Source organism: Lissotriton vulgaris, chromosome 2_1 (genome assembly GCF_964263255.1).
Source record: "Lissotriton vulgaris chromosome 2_1, aLisVul1.2, whole genome shotgun sequence".
NCBI classification, from domain to species: Eukaryota; Metazoa; Chordata; class Amphibia; order Caudata; family Salamandridae; genus Lissotriton; species Lissotriton vulgaris.
In genome coordinates, this window is record NC_141687.1 from 361,653,849 (window position 1) to 361,675,730 (window position 21,882).

Consider the following 21,882-nt stretch of genomic DNA (forward strand, 5'->3'; position numbering starts at 1 on the left):
CAAAAGAGTCTGAAGGCCAACACCAGTTCGAGCAATCAGCACGGCGTCGTCTGCGTACAGGAGAGCCGGAATTTGCACATCCCCTGCACGTGGAACGTCCGCTTTCAGGCTGCGCAAATGTGCCCCCAAGCCGTTGATGTAAATGGTAAAAAGCGTCGGGGCTAGGATGCAGCCTTGGCGAACCCCCTTTAAAGATTTAAATAATGAGGTGCATCTGCCGTTATTTGACACTCGGACTGCTGCGAAGAGTTCCTGATGCATGGTGGCCATGAAGGAGACCAGGGCTTCTTCGATGCCCAACTCTAACAGAATCGCCCACAATTTTGATCTATTAACAAGATCGAACGCTGATGACAGGTCCATAAAGGCAAGAAACACAGACCCCTCCTTGGCTACGGTATACTTAGAGATAAGAAGATGCAAGTTAGTACATTGTTCGATGGTACCCTTTCTTTCTCTAAAACCGTATTGCAAGTCAGATAGGCCTCCACAGTCCTCGATGTTTTCCCTCAATCTGGCTAGCAGAACTCTGCCCAAGATTTTTATAGTTGAATCCAGTAGGGATATGGGCCTGTAGAAGGCGGGGTCATCCCTGCTCCCTTTGTTTTTGAAAATAGGGACAATCGTAGATATGGCCCATGTAGCTGGCGCCGAGTTACCGTTCACTGCGTTAAACAAGTTTGTCATAACCTCGGCCCATAGCTTAGGAGAGAACATGAAGAAGTCAGCCGGGACCCCATCCGGACCAGGTGCCTTGTGTTTAGTTGTATCCAGGAGTGCTTTTTCGACTTCTTGCGGGTTGAAGATAATGGGTTGTACATTGTTAATAGTCATCTGGACCCTTTTACTGCCGTCGTCATCATCTCCCCCATAAACATTTTTGAAGAAGGCAAGCCATGTTTCGTCATCGATTACACAGTCCATAGGTGCGTTGTTATCTTCTGCAAAAAGTGGTTGCCTTAAAATCTCCCAGAATCTCCTGCTATCCTTTAATACAGCCACGGAGAGGAGATTGTCCCAGGTTTCGCGTTTGATTGCGTCTTTGCGATTTTTTATGGTCACTTTGTAAGTCTTCCTTTTCCTGGAGATTTCGGCTCTATCCTTAGGTACAGATTTTAGTGCCGCTAACAGTTCTCTATGTGCTTTCGAGCACTCGTGATCAAACCAGCGCTTTTGGCCTTGTTCTCCCGGGGTGGTTTTTACCAGGAGTTCCTTGGAGACCTGTGTACAGATTGCCTCATATGCTTCAACTATGGTATGCCCTTGTGTGTCCGGGTTTCTACAAAGATCAACTTGGACTTTAATTTTGGGAAAACATTTATTATAGAAATCGGCCGGTATCACTTTGGCCCACTTCACTCGTCTGTTTTGATCAGTGGTCCTCAAAGGGTGTGCCGCTTTTTCCGTTGCTGGGGGTGCCCCCATGTAGGCGCCCCAGGCCACTTCTAAGAGGACCGGGTTGTGGTCGCTGAAGTGGGTTGGTACAGTGACATAGGACATAGTCGATCTTAAGATTCCCCGGGTTACAAAGATATAGTCGATCACTGTGCCATATAGAGTGCCGGTGAAAGTTGGAGTTCTTAGGGCACAGTCGGGTTCAATCAAATCAAAGTTGGCCAAAAGTTCCTCCAACTCCTGTCCCTCTGCAGAATGTTCAAAATGAGGGCCCTGTATTGCTGTGTCTTCCGCATCCTTTGCATCACTACCCTTGCAGGCTAATTCACACAAATGAATATTAAAATCGCCTAATAAAATTAACTCATAAACAAAATTATTATCCTGAAGTACTATATTTAAGATAGTGTCTAGGCTTGCGATATTACGGCCATTATAATCGCTATTCCTAGAGTTATAAAAGTTTACATATAAAGACTTACACTCTTTGCTTATCACCCTCTCTATCATTAGGATATTGTCTGATTCAGAGCTTATCTGCCTATAACTACCTTTTAGGGCCAGTGAGAACAGAATCGCCAAGCCCCCCTTGGCTCTACCCGCTCTACTCGGAACTGCAGGGTTAGTAAAACTAGTGTACCCATCCCACCAAAGGTTATTCGATGTGTCCCAGGTTTCTTGCAGGGCAATTATATGATACTTAGAAATAAAGCTTAGCCATGCATGATCCTGGCGTTTGGCGTTTAAGCCCGCCACATTCCAACTCATTATCTTACAGTGGTTAGTGGGAGGTCTTAGGTCTACTGGCGCATTTTCGTCCGCGCAATCGGCTATTGTTTGTTGCAATACCTGGCCGCCCCCTGTAGGTAATGGATCGGGCTCCTCAGCCTGTTTTTGGACTGATTCTAATTCGAGTCAGTCGCAGGAATTTAGGTCAGACAAGGGGGCAAATCTATTGCCGGTGCCGAATCCCCACACAAGAGGAGTGGCTGCCTGAGCCTGTCCAAATGGAGCTAGGTTCCACGGAGGTTGTGGAGTTATTGGGTGTACCGGAAACTGATCGTTTCCCCACCAATGTGTAGGCCTTAGACCCCTGGTGTTATATTCGAAGTCCCTTATACCAGAACCCCAAGCATTCCCTCTTGTCTCTTGTCCCAAAGTTGCCCTGATATTTAAATCATGTGGGCGATAGGATCTACCTGGCTCCCTATATGCTGCTAATTGAGACCACTCATTGTGGTGTCGGAGTCTAGGGCCCCCTCCCCATCTATCAACGTTGGAAGGTCTTTTATAGGTTGGAGGTTTAGGTAAAGTGGTAAACCTATTTTTATCAAAAAAGAACTTGAGAGTAAGAGGAATTATGGAGCCACTACGTCGTTGAGGCGGGTAGATATTGTTTAAAATGTCTGGGAGGACCTCAGCGTTGGCAAAATTTAAGATGACACAATCCCCTTGGAACTTTTTGGGCTTGTTGCCAATCCATGGGACCCTCCTCGACATAACAATGTCACCTGCCAGCTTATCATAGCCCTGATCTGTCATACACATGTTGTTAGTTAACCAGTATAACGCTTTGTCTTTTAAGTCTTGGTTGGACTCTGCTTTGCCTTGCGATAAGACAGGGACATTGGCCAGCACCAAGACAACCGGCGAAGCCTCCAAGATAAATTGGGCAGAAGTGTCCACTTGGAATTCTTCCGCTATAGCAGCAGATGCGCTAATGCTAGGGGCTGAATTGTCTGCAGCCTGACCCTCTGTAAGTAATGGTGGTAGAGGTAGAGGTAGTGAGGATAATGGGGGCGGGGGTGACTGCCCTTGCTGTATGGTATGCGGGCTGCTCTCATTAGTATTGGCTTCTGCGTTTATGGGTATTAAATTTGTGACGAGGGAAGATAAATTTCCGACCTCGTCTGCCAACTTACTATGTGCCTCTCCCAGTTTTTTCACCTCAGATGATAATTTGTCCAGTTTCCCTAACATTGGTTTGATGATGGTCCTGATTTTTATATCAATCATATCCTGGATTCTATTAAATAGGTCCTCATCGGTAGCGCTTCTTAACTCACTGTCAGTGACAGAATCGGGCTGTTTCCTTGCCCGAATCTGGGGTGGTGTAGCGACCTTCTTCCTACTGGGATGTTTACCCCCGCGTTTCGCAGTGGATTTCCGACAAGCTCTGACAGCCCTTGTGGCAATTGGCGGTGAGTGAAGTGCTCCTTCCGTGGCGTCTGTCTGTTGGTTTGGATCGCTGATGATGTTATCTGATAGGTTGATCAGAACTTGTGTATCTGATTGGGGGTAAGAGTCTGCTTTATCCTCGGGGTCCAGATCTTGGGGAATTAGTATTTCTGGAGACCCTGAAGAATTGTCTGGCAGTAGTTCGGATGACTCGGGAATAAAAGCGCTTGTTGATGGACTCACTAACGGCATAATGGGTGATTGACTCAGCCCCAAGGATTGCCTGCGCTTATTGTTGATATCATTAACTACTTGCACAAGATAAGAATCCAGAGTGTTCACAGATTCCACTGGGACCGGAACCCGTTTTTTCCCCATACTTAGAATAGTAGCAAATGAAGACGCTAAAGTCCCTACGTCAACAAACACCAAGTAGGGTGTGCAGCAGGAGAGGATAACAATAGCGTGGTAGTAACACTCAGTAAAGACCAGCAAGTCACAAAGGGGTACAGTACCTTAGTTTGCGGAGAATGATGTTAGGGGGGAGGCCTAGCCTGGCCTTTTCGTGCCTCTGAGGGCCACAGAGGGCCCGCCCTTTGCCCGGGCTTAGCCCCGGGCGTCCCGCTCGCGTCCCGCGAGGCGGGGCTGACGTTCTATTTGAGCGCCTCCTGGCGCCAAACGCTGTAGTTTTCCCCCGCTAGGGCTGCTGGGAGTTGTGGTCTTCAAGGGCCCGCCCACGCTCCGCTCGGCGGCCCCACTCCACGATGGTTGAGGGAGTTAGGCGGCGGGAGGCGGGCAGGCAGAGAGCCCTGGCGCTTCGTGGCGATTTCCAGCAAGGTAGGGTCACGTTCAAAGAGCTGGCCGAGTGCGTGCCGGTTTTGCAATAGGTTCTGAAACCTCTTCCTTCATGGCCAGACTATCTGCAACATCAGGTACCGTTTTCTCCAAGCAAGGAGGCAAAGTTTTGATGGCCTTCCGCTCATTGCCCGAGAGCAAGAAGTGGCCACCGCTACAAGTCAATGCTGTACAAAACAAACATAGTTACCATACAATAGACTTGGGTATTGTTATGGTAACGATCAGTCGGTGTGGGTTGCACTTTTGATTACACATAAGTGTAGTAGGCATCTAGTAGGATGCTGAGCTCACATAGGTGGCAGTTGTGTAGTCCTGGTGTTGATTGAGCAGCTCTCCAACACCTGGTGTATGTTTGTCTTTGACATTAAACGAGTGACTGCCAGTCCCAGAGTTTGAAAACAGTATATTCTTTTCTGTTTCACATCTGTAACCCCTTCCCACCCCCCCCCCCCCCCAATCGAGTATTTGCAGAAAAATCACCCCAAGCATCTGGCATCAGTTTCATCAGTAAATCAGTGAGCACAAAGTAAACTTATCACACAACTGTTCTTGCGGGCCAACCCTCAACCCATCGTCCCCTCCACTCCTTTTCTCTAGTCACTCCATTAATGTGATCCTTGAACAGGAGTTGCCAAGTTGCTGGTCTTGCGTTACAGAGTGGGTGGGAAACACATCACATGATTGTATTCCTAGAAGATTTAAGTGAGGAAAGCGATTTTGCCAGCGTGAGAAACAGAAGTAGCACCATGTCTTTACAGTCGGTTTGAGTTTCAGAGAGGCAGAGAGAGCAAGAAAGAGTGTGTGAATGCTACAAAATACAAAGCCTCATCTCTAGAAGGAAAGAGAAAACAAGACCGGGAACAAGAGAGAAAGTCAGCAAAGGATGAAGGGTGCATGAAAAGAAATAGAAACAACAGGGCAAGACAGAGGAGGCATCTATGAAGTGTAGACGATTAGAAAGGCCAAGGCGGCTGTCTTTTCTACACCAAAGGGGTTTGTGAAAGGCTGTATGCAGGGCCTGTTTACTTTTATGAGTCTTTAGGTCCAACAAGCTTCTGAATGATATTTTTGCTGGTTACAGGTCTTAGCTGCGGTGTACAAAGCTCTGAGTGACCATCACATCTACCTGGAAGGCACCCTATTGAAGCCCAACATGGTGACTGCAGGCCATGCCTGCTCTATAAAGTACAGTCCGGAGGAGGTAGCCATGGCTACGGTGACTGCTTTGCGGCGCACTGTACCTCCTGCAGTTCCAGGTATGAGCTGCAGTGCTTCGTGGCCCTGGCATCACTCATGTGTGCTGTGACCCCCACCCCCTAATAAGCACTCCACCCTGCACCACACTCTGGCCAGCTGTGCACTACATTGCTCGGCACCCTCCAGAATCTCTTGTACTCTCTCTGGACATACTGTTCCCTTGCTTTTCAAAGTACCCACCATGACCTACTATACCCTGTGCCACCACACTTACATACTGCGAATTACTGTGCCTCGCCATCTCATTAAGGTACCACAGCGCACCATGCCACATACTGCGCGGGTACACACTGGTATGCACCATGCTCCAGAATCCTTCATGTGCCGTAACGCGCCATGCTATCTGCAGTCGCAGGCGCATGCGCTGATGCACCATGCCCCTGCCGGTCATGGTACACAGGGCAACTCTTCAAGCTCTCCACTGTTCCCTGTGTGCAAAGCGATGCCCCACGTGCTCCTCCATCAAAAGTGTGTGCTGCAACAAAGCATGATTCCCACCATCCAAGGAGGGAACTGTGATGCGTCACACAAAGGCCGTACTCCCCACGGGGATTGTACTGGACCCTAATCCTCTCAGGTACAAACTGTGACATCATATTCCCCACCTGGCCATCAAAGTTAAACACTGCACTGCACCCTCCAATCTTGCCTCTTGTCAACCACAATCATTGGTTTACGCTACAGTACTCAACGATGTCTCACGTCTGCACTGCTCCATCCCTTTTCACAGTGTATGTGCAGTGCCTCCCTCATCCCTTGTGTGCATTCTGACATCTGTGCCCCTTATATCCCTGGTATGCACTGACTTGCGCCAAACCCCTCTAGTCGCTGGAACTCTCTGCAGTGTACGATATCCTCACCATGTCATATATGTTCTGTAACATAACCTTGCCTGCCTTAGGTTCACACTGCAAGGTACCATGGGGCATATTTACAAGTCCCTTGCGCCACTGAAGTGTCACTTTTTTTTACTCTCCAGTGGCACAGTGCGGTGGCCCATGTTTACAAGACCATGCAAAGCCACCATGTGTGGCTTTTCATGACCTTGTAAATATGGCCATCTTCACGCATTACTCTGTGTGAAAGAGGCATTCTACGGATGTTGCTGTGGGTGTCCCGATGCAACACCCATGGATTCTGACGCATTCCCAGATTTACAAGGTTTCATAAACCTGGGAATGCGTCAGATTTTTATGCCTCTCCAGGGTAGGCATAAAAGTGGCGCACTGAGAAGAAATACCTTAATTTCTCATCATGTATTACTCTTTCTGTGTGTGCAGCATTCTGCAGAACACATAGACGGAGGAAAATGCCATTAATTATTGGTTTTGTGCAGGAAGGTATGCCTTCATTGTCCTTGCACCCCAGTTTCATTTTAATAATTTGTCTTTTCCAGGTGTTACTTTCCTTTCTGGGGGTCAGAGTGAGGAGGAAGCCTCAATCAACCTTAATGCCATCAACAACTGCCCACTAGCCAGGCCTTGGGCGCTCACCTTCTCCTATGGACGGGCCCTTCAAGCTTCAGCCCTCAACGCGTGGCGTGGCGAAAAGGAAAACGAGAATGCGGCCACTGAGGCGTTCCTCAAACGAGCTGAGGTAATAGTGTTTGTAGAGGAAGTGTCGCTGCTGGCTGAAGTGTTAGTGGGGACAGTGCCTTGCGGCAGCATGCAGGATGAGTGAATGTAAAGATCAACAAGCATTGGCATAGCCAATAGGTCTCGCCTTTGGGACCTTACAAGTGTTTAGCCATGCAACAGTTGATGTTGTTGCACCAAGGATATTGTGCTGGATAACTAAACACTTATAAGGTCTCAAAGGCGAGACCTATTGGCTATGCCAATGCTTGTTATTTGTTCTAATTCCTTCAGTGCTATCCTAGTTAGGTAATATCTGTGATAAATGTTCATAAACAATACATATTTAACATTTTAAATAATTCCACATCGCTGTCGGTCAAATAGACAATAATGTGTATCGTATGTGGAAAGTCCAAAATAGTGCAACCATAAACCGTGTTAGTGCGCCTGGATGCCCACTGTGATGTGTACTGTACAGAACATGCAAGAATGTAACGATTCAAATACTTTAATATCGGCACACATATTTTCCACTGCAACTGTATACTGGCACGTCTCTGTGTCTTTCTGTTTTTTATTTTAAGAATGCTGTTCCAAAAGCACCCTTTAAAAAAAGAAAAAGCAGACTATGGAAGATGGGTAATTTGGCATGCGAATGAGTAATTCACACTTAATGAACTCAGTTCAGTATAGATTAACACTGTAAAGAATTGGACAAAAGCATGAGGACTTGCGTGTAAAATGTGGGTCCGATTTGGCACAGGTCCAGAAACAGGCTCAATTGATATTGGAATTTGATTCCAGAATCAATTATTTTGCCAGGTGAGGTCTACATTAAATACAATCCCAGGAATGGCTTAACTGCTCAGGCCGCTTCACGGTATTGTACAAAGACATGACTCCCTCTGCCATTCTTCCCCGGCCCTCTGGGTGGTAAGGATACCCACCTGCTCACCTGCTGGTTGAGGTCGACGCCCGTCTGCAGCTGCCAGGGCAAGAAGAAAGCCTGCCCCTCGCAGGCGGCCAGGTGCACAGGGGACTGTCCCAGAACATCCCCGGCAGAGTTCACGGCGCTGCCCATCTCCATCAGGCTGCAGGGGCTGTCGAGCTGAGGAGAGAAGGCAGTTAGACACGAGCAGACAGTACACCCTGCTCTGATCCCGGGCGCACTGCTCTCCGGCACGGAGCACTTACTTCATCACCGTTAGTTAATACAGCGCGATATGCTGGGTTACAGTGGCACCACGAGTTAGAAAATGCATATGACGACTATCCCCGCACAATGTTCTTTGATACCCTTCTGCGCCCACACACGCCTCGCAGACAAAGCCTCATAACCCTTTACATTACGAAACAGGATTACAAAGATGTTAAAGAACGCAACTCGCTGACGAGTGGAAGGACCACCATCCCTCAACTTGCGTGCAGCCATTTTTGGGGCCCCTGCAGAGCACCCTTCCAAAACGCCAAATGCTTCCATTGGATTAGCGTGCCACCCTCTAAAAACAGACCACCCACAGTAAATGGGTCTTCAGTCAATGTGGAAAGTTAACGGGGCGAGGGGTGATACATTTTATATTCGAGTGCTTATGCGCAGGGTTGTTAGCATGTAACATGATAAAAATTAATGAGTAACTATGCCAAGGACACACTTCCATATGGCACGAAGAGTGCACTGAAAACATTCTTAGATCGGGGCTGCAGGACTGTCCATACCACGCTCCCACCACTTGATATGTATTAGTGGAATTAAACGCAATTTTAAAACAAGCGAGCGCGCCTCGTGCTGAAAGTTAAAAAAACAACAAGTTTGAGATGCAGGGGAGAGAGGAGGGGGCCTGCGCCTGTTTCCCTTGAGGGAGTGAGCAGGAACCATCTGTTAATTACAAACAGATAGTTTCAAAGCTCGCAAAAAAGGAAATCGATTACTAAAGGTCTCCAATGCATCGCATGCACGCTGTGTTGGCGAGACCTAAAAATTACACCTCAGTGACTCTAAATCCAACATACTACTGTATGTGAAAAAGAAGAAGGCCGTCAGGTGGGAAATTGCAGCTATGCCATGCACTCCCTGATCTGTTTGGATTGTTTACTTGGTCCGTTTTGCAGGCTCTCACCCATCTCTTTCTTTCTCTCTTTTTCAGGTTAATGGTATGGCAGCCCTAGGCCAGTACGACCACAGCGGATTGGACTCTGATGCGGCCAGTCAATCCCTCTATGTGGAAAATCATGCTTACTGAGCAACTGCAGTATGGCCTGCCACCCCACTGTCAATTTGCCCCCCATTCCTGCTGCACCTGCCATTCCTCTGCTTCCCAATGTAGTTAGGACAGCCCCTGGCCTAGGAAAACCTCCCTGCGAACAGTACTTCCTAGAAACGTCATGTCTTAAACTTCTTTAACTTGACTTTGTTCTAGAGCTTGGAGTTAGGTAGGGTAGAGTCAATCTTTGTGTGGTTTGGTAGGTTCCTGGGACATGAATCAATCCATGTTGATTGTTGAGGGTGTGTGCTACTAATTAACATCTCGTCTAAGAGGGAACCTTTGTAGGTTTTTGATTGTTCACGTTTTTCTGTTGCCTTGGAAACTAACAGTGGCTTGAGAGAGAGAAAATGAGTGAGAAAGAGACCGAGACCTCTGTGTATTGTGTAGCTCAATTTGATGCCCTGTTACCAAACATAACTTCTGGAACATGGGAGGGATCGGTGGGGGAGAAACCAAGAGGCTCCAGGACAGGTTGTCTGCATCTATCTCTCTCTCTCTCCTCTGGTTAGCAAATAATGCAGTAGATCCTTTTAGCTCAGCAGAACACTAGATGCAAGAATGCACTTTAAAAACAATAATATTGTCACAAACCCAGTTTTCATTCTATATACGATGCTGCTATTTAGAGAATATTACAAGTCCATATTTTCTCAAGTAAATTGTCATTTATTACCTTTTCCCCTTCTAAACGCCCTCTGTTTTTTGCACTTGGATTCGTATTATTATTTCCTGTGACTATCTGTACTAGAACTTTGCTATTCACATTGTGTCTATACCCCACAACTTTGTCTTAAGTTTGCAAAGTATTTTCAAATAGTTTCATGAAGGCAACTCTTAGGCTCTGTGATTCAGATAAATTGGAGTAGGAGAGATCCACAGAAACACAAAGAACACCTGGTCCATTTCAGACTCCCCATGGCGGAACTGGTGTTGACTAAGCATGGGCTGAAAATTCGTTCCGCTAGTGGAATTTGTGGATTTTTGGCAATTTCGCGAATCGTGCAAAATTGCCAAGCAATTCGCAGGTTCGCAAATTTTTTTTGCGTGCTCGCGCTTCAAAAATACAATCTCGCGCACGCTGCATGGACTTACCTTGATTCTGAGTTTGCCGAGTTGTTTTCCTCCCGCGAACAAGATGGCCACGCCCAAAAACGACGGCATGGATAAGTTCGCGGTAGCCGCTCTGAAAAATACCCTGCGAACACGCAAAAATAAAAAAATCCGCAAGTTCGCACAAATTCGCGGATTTTGCGGACAGCGAATTCGCTTTCGCATGTATTCGTGTACAGCGAATTCGCAAATTTCGCCCATACTTAATGTTGACCTCGTCTCCGAGGTCCTGACTGCCAGTGGAAGTCTGACCAAGGTAATACATACACACTAAACACTTTAAAATATCTTGAATGTTTATTTTACTTGAAATTAAAAGATGATTGTGAGCAAGACTCTCTATGCTCCAGTATTAATTCCTCAGATCCAAGGTAGGGCTGATAAAACTGAATCTTCTCAATGACAAAAAATGCTTCAGTAGTTTACAGATTGTCTAAAGCATAAAACACTTTTTACTGTAACCTAATCAAGTTCATTTTTTCCGCAATGATCTCTGCTTTCATTAACTGACCATGCAGGCCTTTCTGGTTTATTCACAAGTTAGTTTGATTACTTAGGGCCTTGTTCAATGTTTGTTGGATGGGATACTCCGTCGTAAATGTGATGGATGTCCCGTCCACAATACTAAAAGTGCATTATAGCCTACGACACTTGTAATACGGCAGACTAGGGTATCTGTTCCGTTTTGACAGAGTAAGCTGTTCACCTGACTCTAACTAATGCCCTTAATATTGTAGTCTGGTTATTTGATGCAGTCATCACACTATATGTTTAATACTTCTTACAGTATTTTATGGTTTTAGTGCTTCAGTGTGTTTTCTTGTGCACGCAAGAAAGATGTTTGTAATCTCTTTGAGTATAATTGTAATGTCTCTGCCACCGCAAATGAGGAAGGAGTTTACAACCCTTGCAAGTCCAGCCTCAAGAGTTCATCAGTACTCACAGTGTAAGTTTTACCATGATACAGTTTTCTTAGCATAAACATTGTTCTCCGCATTCTTTTCACCAGTTGCTAAATGCAGCGCTTCCCTCATATTTCTGCGAAGGGCGGAAGCAGCTTACCACAGACAGGAAACAGGAGAGTCCCCATGATCTAAAACCTGGCCTGAAGTCATTTTGGCGCAAGAAGGGAAACACTGTAGCAGCAATGCTTACAGAGGTGGCCACACACATAAGGCCCACTATCAAGGAACCACCTGAAAATACATCTGTAGCATCTTTAAGACTGATGTCCAGCGAGGCCCATGAACTAAAAGCTCTTACATTTATTCAGCATATGAACATTTCCAACTAGATCTGTAAAACCAACACAATGTCCACATGTTTCCACAATCTTGGTGCACATTTTAAGAATTCTTTTTGAAAAACCCCATAAACCATATCCAACTTATGGCGCTACCTTCGAGAACCATGACACTCTTCAGTGTAAACCGAGGCACATAGTGAGTGCAAGCAGAGTTATACTTGATGATCAGAACCATAGAAAACCTCATTATCAACAGTTCACATGCCTTATAGAAAACGAGTTTGCTATGTCAGAACTTTCTGGTATTCTAAGGCCCATGCACTTGTATGCTATTTATTGTGATTGTTTCACTTTGAGGTCAGCCAGAGTACTATGTTTCATTTTCAGTTCATTTTTAGGGTCTATGACGTTTAGTTAATCTAGGCCTAAAAAGGACACACTGTCTCCAAGGCCTCAGAGTTTGGGCCATGGGGTTCCAACAATGTTTTGGGCTCTCCATCTAGGGGCAGCTCCAACATCAATAGGGGCTTATTTACATGGGGAAAAAGTGACGTTCCGGCGGCGCAAGAGGCTTGTAAATAAGTATTTGCGAAGGCCTTATCTCATGGACCACATGTTTAAAGTGTCCATGAGCAGAAAGCAATCAGGACTAAGCTAAAGTTTACCCAGCATCACCAAAGCACAAACAGAACTGAAATATTATTCTCCAAAAGCTCCAGTTAACTGAAATTGCTGCTCCCCTGCCCCTCCGACAAGGATAAATAAACAAAGCTTTGCTTTTTTAGAACATATTTTTATTAGGCTTTGTAGCTAGTATAATATCAGTCGATCTTTGCACAGTTACGTAAGTGAAAGACTAAGATGACAAGAAAGATTCATATCCATTTGTCTAAGAGAGGATGCAAGTTTTGTAAACAGCACACTCGTCAAGTGTCATAGCATCAATACAAACTACTTAAAACAAGGAACACGTGGGAAAGGATGAGCTAGGAGATCGGCCCCCAGTGACGACTTCTTACTTAGTACCGGAAAGGGATATGGAAAGGGATAACAGAAACAAATAAACATGGCACTCTCCTATGGTCTCGCGATTGAAATAAAAAGACGAGCTGGCGACATTGGTCTTGGAACATGGAAGAAGACGAGGACTCGATGGTAACTAGGAACCAAGGAAGACCCATCCGCAGAAAAACTAGTGGGGCAGGCTGGGAGTGTCAGGGGTCTCGATCCTAAACCCACGAACAGAAGGATCGGGAGGGGTCACAGCTCGAGCCTCACGCCGAACAATTCTTTCAAAAGCCTCTAGACCCATAGCTGATGGGCTTTCCATGTTAGCATTGCACAAAAGTAACTGGCTTTCTGTCAAAGACAAAACGGAACCACACAAAGAACATAAATGGAAACAACACGGTTTGTTTCTCACCTCTGCGGGCTAAAGAGGGTCTCCAGTTTTTTTTTATTATTTTCACAATATCATGCTGTCAGTCTTTAAGGCACAAACTGTTGGTGCCAATTCCAAAGAGTTAAAGGAACCAAAAAAGTGATTCATGTGGTGTCAGTTTAAAGTTGTTTAGCCCATTCCTGGAATCCTTTTCAAAATCCTATTACATACCATCTGAATACAAATCGACCACAACTGAAAGAATGAAAACACTCAACCAACAGTTTGCTTAGTTACAAAAACTTAGGAAATTATACTTTTTCACTACCCATTTGTGCTCTTCTACTCTGCAGCACTGGGGACTTCACCTTGAGATCTCAGTAGTTGGTAAGTTAACTGATAGGGTTGAACATCCATTGCAGAAATCTGTATGCAACTTACAGGACACAGGCTAGAACGTTTGCGAGGCCCACTCCGCTTTTCATCCCTCTGAGTTGTAATGAATGAGTGCCATTGAGTTCAATTGCAACACGTGAAATTAATCGTTCTCAGGACACCCCAGGGTTTCAAGCACTGTATGACATACAACGACGTTAAAGTGGTGTTGCATGATTCTCAAGGGCTGACGGGTTGCTGTAGCTATGATTGGGTGTTGCCATTTATTCGGAAGATTTAGCAGAAACACCTGTGTGGCCCCTCCTTCTCCCCATCAAAGCACAGTGGCACATTCTCTGGCTATGTAACATGTCTAAATGAGAAGCACAGGAGCAAGCGTGTTAGGGGAACAAGTGACTGCTGCTGTATGTGTATGTGTGTGTGTGTGTGTGTATCATAAAAGTGCTGGTCTTTCTGTATGCACCTAATGAGCCATATAGTACACAAATAAATCATGTAGCGAGAATACTACCTGTGTTTGTGTTTCTGTTGCAGGTTATGGGTTCACAATCAGGAAATGAGGTTCCTTGTGTTGCTGGTTGAAGGCCATAAGAGGTGGATGTGAGATTGCTCTCTGGGCCACAGGCACCCTACTCCTTAGTACTAAGAATGATGGGATGCTCTTTCTGGGGATGGAGGTTTGGGAAAGGGATCAGTGACATAGTAGATGGATGCAAACTTCAGTAATGGTTCATGGGTAGCCTACAGGTAGCACACTGGCTTTTTGAACGGTGGCCACCCTTGTCTACTGTGTGTGAAGTTCAGAAGTCGTTTTAAAATATTCTGCAACGGTGACATACCTTTCTTTAATTGTCCTCGATTAAGATTTTTATGTACTTTTGTTGCATCTGCACATCGTTTAAGCCCATGTGTAGACGCGAGTGGGCAGCGGATATACTTCAGAGCAAAGCTTTATGTTATAAAACAAATTTTGTTTAACATACAAAATAGAGTGCAATTCATAATCAATTGTTACATAAAACTCCAATACCACACCATATGTTAATGTAAAATACATCAAGACAATTGAACACAAGCAACCAATATTACCTATCTGCATGGTGTGTGTTTGTTACTGCATCACATTTGTGTAAACTACTGTGACCTATTTACATGTGAAGTCCACGCCTAACCCCCTAGACCAGAATGCCGGGGGCTAGCCCATCTCAGAAACCAGGCTTCGTAATGCATGCTGTGAGAATTGTCTGTCACCAATGCATATACCTATCTCTGTATTATTCATAAAATGTATGTAAAATAACATGACACCAGTGACAGGACTACATTATTACTGCATAATTTGGTGTATGTAACATAATGAGACTAGGACATAATCCCTCTGACATAGATACACCTGACTTACTATATACTAATGTATAATATTCAGAAGAATTCAGCAACAATGGGGTGAATCTTTTATAGAGTGAGAATCACATGAAAGTCCTAGTTCGTCTGACGTATGATACTTAGTGTTTAACCACTTCACTGCTACCCCCCGCCCCCTCTCGCCCCCCCCCCCCACCAAGTGCAAAGCCTTTTTTAGATATTTTGGGTAGGCCTGCGCTTAAATCTTCAGCATTTACCCTTTTTTTCCCAACATCCTTCGGAATTCTAAAGGCACCCAGGGTTAATAGATTCCCCGGAAGGGAACAGAGAAAATAGTTAAAACATAGCTACATTTTCTTTTTTGGGGGCAAAATGAGAAAAAGATGCTGTGCAAGAAAGTATGTTTTTTTAAACTAAAAATGGCATCAACAAAAGTTTTGCTAAGTTAGGATCACCATTCCCAGCTTTCTCGAACTAGAGTTGTATCAAAAATGTATTTTTTTACCACCGTTTTTCTATTTTTAGGTCTCGGCTAGCGTAGGATGCGCACATGCGCAGTCTTGCTGGCGAGATTCAATGTCTCTGAGTAGCAAGGTCAAGCCCCGCCCCTCTTCTCCGTTGACTGGCCTCCTAAACGGCGGCCAGCCATTGGAGAAGAGGTCCCAGTGACGACATTCTCTCGATCTAAGCCCCGTCCTTTTTGGATTGGGGGGTGTGTTTTTTAGTTTCTTTCTCCCCTCTTCTCCATTAGCTGGAATGTAAACAACACGCCAGTTGTTTACATTCCAGCCAATGGAGAAGAGGGGAGAAAGAAAAACGCCCCCCAGTCTGAAAAGGACGGGCTTAAAGACAAATGGCGAGCGCTTGTTCAAGTGTTGCATGGATCACTGTGAGGGCGAGAAGAGTAGAGCGCGGAGTTCAGACAGAGAGCCACCAGAAGAGTGGGGAGATATTTCAGTGGAAGTTTTAAGCATGAGACAGGAGGGAGATGTGAGCAGCGGGAGTAAGGCGACCAGGTGTCGTGAGGAGCTGTGCTGGATGGGATCATGGCTGCCCAGGGCGCCTTCCATCCAGGCACCCGGTGGCGGGGGCTAGACCTGGGTGGATGTGCAATACCGGGCTTATGCGATTGTGGGACAATGCTACCCTGCTGCATGGCGGACCGACAGGGGTGGAGGTCAGCATGTTTTCCCGCAGCAGGGCAGGCGGGTCGCTGGTGCTGGCAACTGCCCTTGGCCCGCACGGTTCCGCAGCTTAGGACCGGCCCTCGGGGCCAATCAAAATCTTAACGACTCCCCCCACCGCCCCCCCCGGGGCCGGAGGTAGGCACGCTGGCCCGGAGCCTGGACCAGCGTGCTGCTGATGGTGGTAAATGCATGGCGCCACAGCGCTGGCCTCATCTTAATGTTTCGGGTCCCTTCCGCTTCTGCCACCAGCATCGTAATCAAGGGTCTGGGAGGCCAGTGCGATTGCAGGCATATCGTTCCGACCATGGAGACAGCCGCCTAATTTCAGATGTGCTCGATTGCGGCGTTGTGTCACAGGACATGGCACGCCCCCCCAGCGGGCGTTTGGTGAGGCAGGAAAATTCTTCTTGCGGCCAGAGCTGCTGTTTTAGAGGTAGAGAAAGAGATCCGATTCCCTGCATCACCACACACACCCTGTGATCCTGGGCAAGTCAGGTAATCTCATTCTGACCAAAACACGCATGTGTCCAGATATAATATGGTTGGTGCTGTCGAGAAGCGCTCTACCTTCGAGTTGGGTTCGCCCTGTATACTGCTGGAAAATAAAGTTCTGGTCAGACAAGCTTTCAGCCTTCATCATCGGGGCAGCGCCGCTCCAGGGGGGAAGGGGGAAGGGGCCAGGGTCTAAGCACACTGCTGACTTCTTCCGGACCCCCCTCAATCCGAGGGTCGCCTTGCATCATAGGGCATATTCAGCGCGCTTGGCGCAGCGAGGAATGCCAGCGGGCAATGTACGATGTGGGAGCGGGCATGGTTTGCGCCAGACATGGGCAGTCTGTCGTTTACATGGTAAACACGAGGAGTGTAGGCCATGGGGGATATTATCATGGGATGTCACAATGGGGAATATGAACACAGGACACTAAGATATGATAGATGGGGAAAGGTGGGAGCAGTGAGACAATAGCGCATCACCATAGACAGCTGACGGGCTGTTAGTAGGAGAGTAGGCTGTACGAGTGCCGTTAATGGGCATGAGCCAGGAGAGACATGTGACCACTCGAGTTTTCAGCCTGGAGTTGGCTTGAGCTCAATAATCAGGAAACAGGTAATCAGTTGGAGATTATTTAGAGGGTTTGTAACACGTTGCATGTCACGTTTTTGCTACATAATAGCACTTGCTACACACTATTCCGATGTGCTCATTGGCTGTGGTGTTTTAACTGTTCTACGTCCATTGGTGGGTGTAACCAACACCAAGCCGGCTGAACCTTTGCTGTTGGATAACGTCAGGAATACGCAGCAGTAAACTATGGGCCGGTCTGAAAACAGATCTCGGCGTTCTGTTGCCTCTGTTTGTGGGTGGGTTAGGCAAGGGAGGAAGGAGAGGTATACGAAAGTAATCGTTTGTGGCTGCGGAGTTGCCTTCGGGTAGTCCGATTGAGAAATTAGTGGTACTGACAACTGGCCGTCGAGGCGGATGTCTACTAGTGCCTGACCAGGAACAGAAAAGCATTAATTATAGAAAACATTTACTGTATACGATCCTCTTCGAACGAATGAAGCAAACGGTTTCTAGGGGATTTGGGCATTTTAATTTCTCCGACATCTGCGGAGCTCTCAAAATATTCCTTATCCAACATCGAGTTGCAAATGTACAAGTGAGAGACGTACGAATATACTACCCTAATCGGTATCGTCGAGTCATTTATAAATAAAGATAGTTTAATAATGTTCAGTAGAGGTGGGCGAGCCAACGCATTAGCAGGGAGAGAAGAACCCGTACATGAGCCGAGCCTTTACAAATAGTTGGCATGTAAATCATCCAACAAACACTATGTAAGAATATGAAAACATGTATATTTATTTAACATGCAGGCGCATGGCAACTTAGTACATCATCATTGTATTGCTGCATTAAGAGGTCTTTACTAAAAGTGATCATTTTTAAACACAAACACTCCTTATGTAATGTAACTGGTTCTATTGTAAAGCGCTCTGACACCTTTAGGTAAAGTCCGTGCAATATATAAACGCATAAATAAATTCCTGCCAGAGGCGCTACTAGACCCCAAATTATGGTGGGGGTGGGGGCTTACGACTCCCAACCAGGGCTGGCTCGAGCACTGTGGAGGCCGTTATGGGATTACCTAGCATGTTATCTATGCTCAGTCACAGAAAGAGCAGCACAGTGTTAAGCTTTTGTACTTCTTGTAATGGAATGAACACGGTGAGGTGTATTCCCTGTCCTGCAGGAGGCGATCAGTTACAAGGCTGCTGCTTTGTGAGCCCTTGTCATTTGTAACCTCACTATTAAATCATTGCTTTTGAGTCTACATTACTTTTCCTTCATTTATGACACATAATATTAATAGCCAAACTGCAAGTCTCATAATAGTGTGCTAGGACACCTGCGAAAATGGAATTAACATAAGGAGGGCCGCTAGTAGTCAAGGCATGTCATGTGTAACTCCACCATTTATTTCTTGCATTTTAGCCTAAATTACTTTGCTTGCTTTTTTAAAACTTATGTCATTATGCAAGTCCTAAAATAACAGTGTGCTAGGAAACCCACTAAACATTATGTTTGGGGCTGCATTATGTGGCCGATTAATGCTGTCAGATGTCCATGTAGATGTAAAATTATGAAAGAGAGGGCTTGAGACTTATATCGGTGCTTGTTCTAAGAGGCAGTCTATTTTTCCTAATTTTTGTTGTTTCAGCTCACTTGCAGTTTGGGGGAGAAACTGGGGTGAAATCCATATTTGATCCCAGAAAGCTATACAAGTTTAAGTAGAAAAGAATTCTGAATTCAGTAGTGGGTCGTTACTCCTGATAGACACTTCTAATCATGGGGAAATATAGGGTTTGTAGGTTCTCCAAAAACACGCAGTACACAGTGCAACAACTGAGCTGCATCTCATAATACCTTTTCATTGTGTACTGACTAGATAGCAATTCATATGGTAAAATATAATGAAAAAATTGGGTATGAAGGAAACCTATCTATTTTTTATATGTACACAAGATACTGAGTTTAGAAACAGTGGTTATTTGTACCCCTCTGAATTTGTGATTATCCATACTATCATGTATTTCATAGGATATTTTGCAAAATTTTTCCTTTCTTACACAATGGCTTACATTTGGAAGCCACACATGCAGAGAAATCCAATTGTTAGTAGCAATCCTACCAACCCAGACATTTCTGAAAACTATACTCCTGGAGAAGCCCATGATCGTTTAACTTGAATGGACTAACCCTTGAAACCCTCAAACTTTGGCTAAAAACACAAATGTTCTCACATTTCTATGAGGGAATGTTTTGGAATCTGCAATGATCCACACATTTCCTAGCACCAAGTGTTCCCACACGTCTCCTGATAAAAACGCTACCCCATTTGTGTGGCTGGGCCTAGTGCCCACGGAAGGAATTGATCAAACGAGGGACAATGCTAGTCAAGTGGTGGAACGCAGGGTAGTAGGAATTTTGTAGATCCCTGCAGATTCTGAAGGTTTCAGATGCTCAAATGCAAGGAAAATGTGTGATTCTAGGTAACGTTTGGGGTTTGCATGGCACTATGGGTATGAAAATGTGGAATCCATGCAAGGCATGCCACTCTGGACTCCTCTAGGTGTCTAGTTCTAAAAATTGTCTGGGTTTCGGAGCTTTCCTTAGGTTGCCACCGAGCCTGGGCTCAAATACCACAGCTACCCAACTGGCATTTGTCTCCACAATGTATTTTGGGGCTTTTGTGTTGCAGACACTTGGCCAAGCTGCGCAAGTGAGGTAGCGTTTTCAGTGGGAAAAGTGTGGGAAATCTAGGTGGTTAGACTTTGTGGAACACTGCAGATTCCCAAAGTTTATGTCACAAAAATGTGAGGTCAATTAGTGATTTTTGGCAAAGTTTGAGGTTTACAGGGCATTGTGGGTAAGATAACATTGTGGGATCCATTCAAGGCACATCACATTGGATTCCCTTTGGTATCTAGTTTTCAGTAGTGTCTGGGTTTGGTAGGTTTCTCCAGGTCGCAGCCAACCCGCACCTATTAGGCATAAAAAGTATGACAATATTGGGATATAATTCTACTCTGATGTCTAATAGACTTTCTTCTACCGGGGGCATATTAAGGTCATCCCATTCAATCATGGCAATCTATCTACCCCCAGGGGGGGGCAGAAACTCCGACTGTAGTGGTGGTATGGTCCGATCCCAGGGTTGGCTTCATCCATCCTTTTGTTTCTTTTGGTGCCATTTTGAAATCTATGGTGTCTAGTGGTCTTTCTACCCTGCTGGCGGCAAATGCAAATTGGGGCGAAACCCCTCTTTGCATAACTGGGGGACAGACAGACTAGTTTGCCTCTTTTCTGCTGTGGGTATGGCACAATACCCGGGTGGGACACCTGAACACCTTAATTCTGTTTTGGCCAAATACAAAATCCCTGGTTTAGTAGGTTTTCTAAAATCAAGGGATACGATATGGGGCAACCACCGTAATTGGGACAAACCTCCTATCTGCCCCCCCCCTCCCCGAGTCCACTAAAACTGCATTACCCCTTCTGGGGTGGTGTGTATGGCCCGATGTCAGGGTAAGCTGCCTCAATCCTTTCCTTTATTTCTGCATCATTTTACTATTCTTGGCATCTAGAAAGCGTTCTGCCCACCCAAAGGCAAATTTGGGGCAAACCTCCCTTCTTTCTCCAAGGAGGTGGTGGGGGGCACATCCTGGTTGGGACACCTACACCCCTTTGTTTTGGCCAAATGTAAAACCCCTGGAGTCTAGTGGGATTTCTAGCCCCACCAACACCCGGGGTGGGAGGGAGAGTAGGGGCAATGTTTCTGATTGTATCAAACCTCCTGTTTGCCCCCAGGGACCAGAAAGACTTGCCTCTTCTGTATTGTTGGAGTGGCCCACTGCCATAGTGGGTCAGCGCCATCATTTTCTTTGTTTGCCGCCATTTTGAAATCCCTGGTGTCTAGTGGGCTTTCTACACCTTCATGGGCAAATTGGGGCAACCCCCCATCTCTGCAATAGTTTGCACCTTTTGAGGTGGGGTCCTTAGCCCAATGAAAGGTGGGACACCCATACCCCTTTGATTTGCTTAAATGTAAAATCCGTGGTTTCTAGTGGGCTTTCTGACCCTGGGGGAGACAAAACCCTCCTCTGCTTCCCCAGGGGTGCCGATTGTATTGCTTTATTTATTTATTTATTCATGCAATTTTATATAGCGCGGACTTTACCCGAAGGCGTCAGAGCGCTTTACAATAGGAACAGAAATTAACAAACTGGGCCTGGGTAAAGACTGCAATGCCCTCTCTTGGGGGCAGGGTTATGGGGGGATGTTAACAGTGTGGAAAAATGAAATGCCCAAATAACTGGAGATGAAGAAGGGGTTATCGCGGGATATGAAGACATTGCATGAATTTTTGCCTAACATCTGCAATAATTTTATACTGCTCTGCCAGACACAGATGATATAGGCCTTATTGCTTTTATCAGGGAACTCAGGATCCCCAGGTGATCCACGCTGGATGGAGACATATTAGAGGTAAAAGATAAAGGTATAAGAGATTGTAGAAGCAATCATTCAACTTCAAAGTGGAAAGGCCCCTTGCCCTATTAGCCTACCAGTTGTGTTTGAGATTGTCAAGTAATTTAGCAAAAC

At 45.8% G+C, this 21,882-nt stretch overlaps 1 protein-coding gene across 1 annotated transcript in view; it reads left to right on the top strand.

Moving 5' to 3' along the window:
* ALDOC (aldolase, fructose-bisphosphate C) overlaps positions 1 to 14,169 on the top strand; it is a 115,109-nt gene extending 100,940 nt beyond the window's left edge. Inside the window, exons 7-9 of the mRNA XM_086955160.1 lie at positions 5,513 to 5,687; positions 7,085 to 7,284; positions 9,410 to 14,169. Coding sequence (XP_086811286.1) covers positions 5,513 to 5,687; positions 7,085 to 7,284; positions 9,410 to 9,505 — 471 coding nt within the window. The 3' untranslated portion in view covers positions 9,506 to 14,169. The remainder of the gene's footprint in view (positions 1 to 5,512; positions 5,688 to 7,084; positions 7,285 to 9,409) is intronic.
* Positions 14,170 to 21,882: the final 7,713 nt, after the last annotated feature.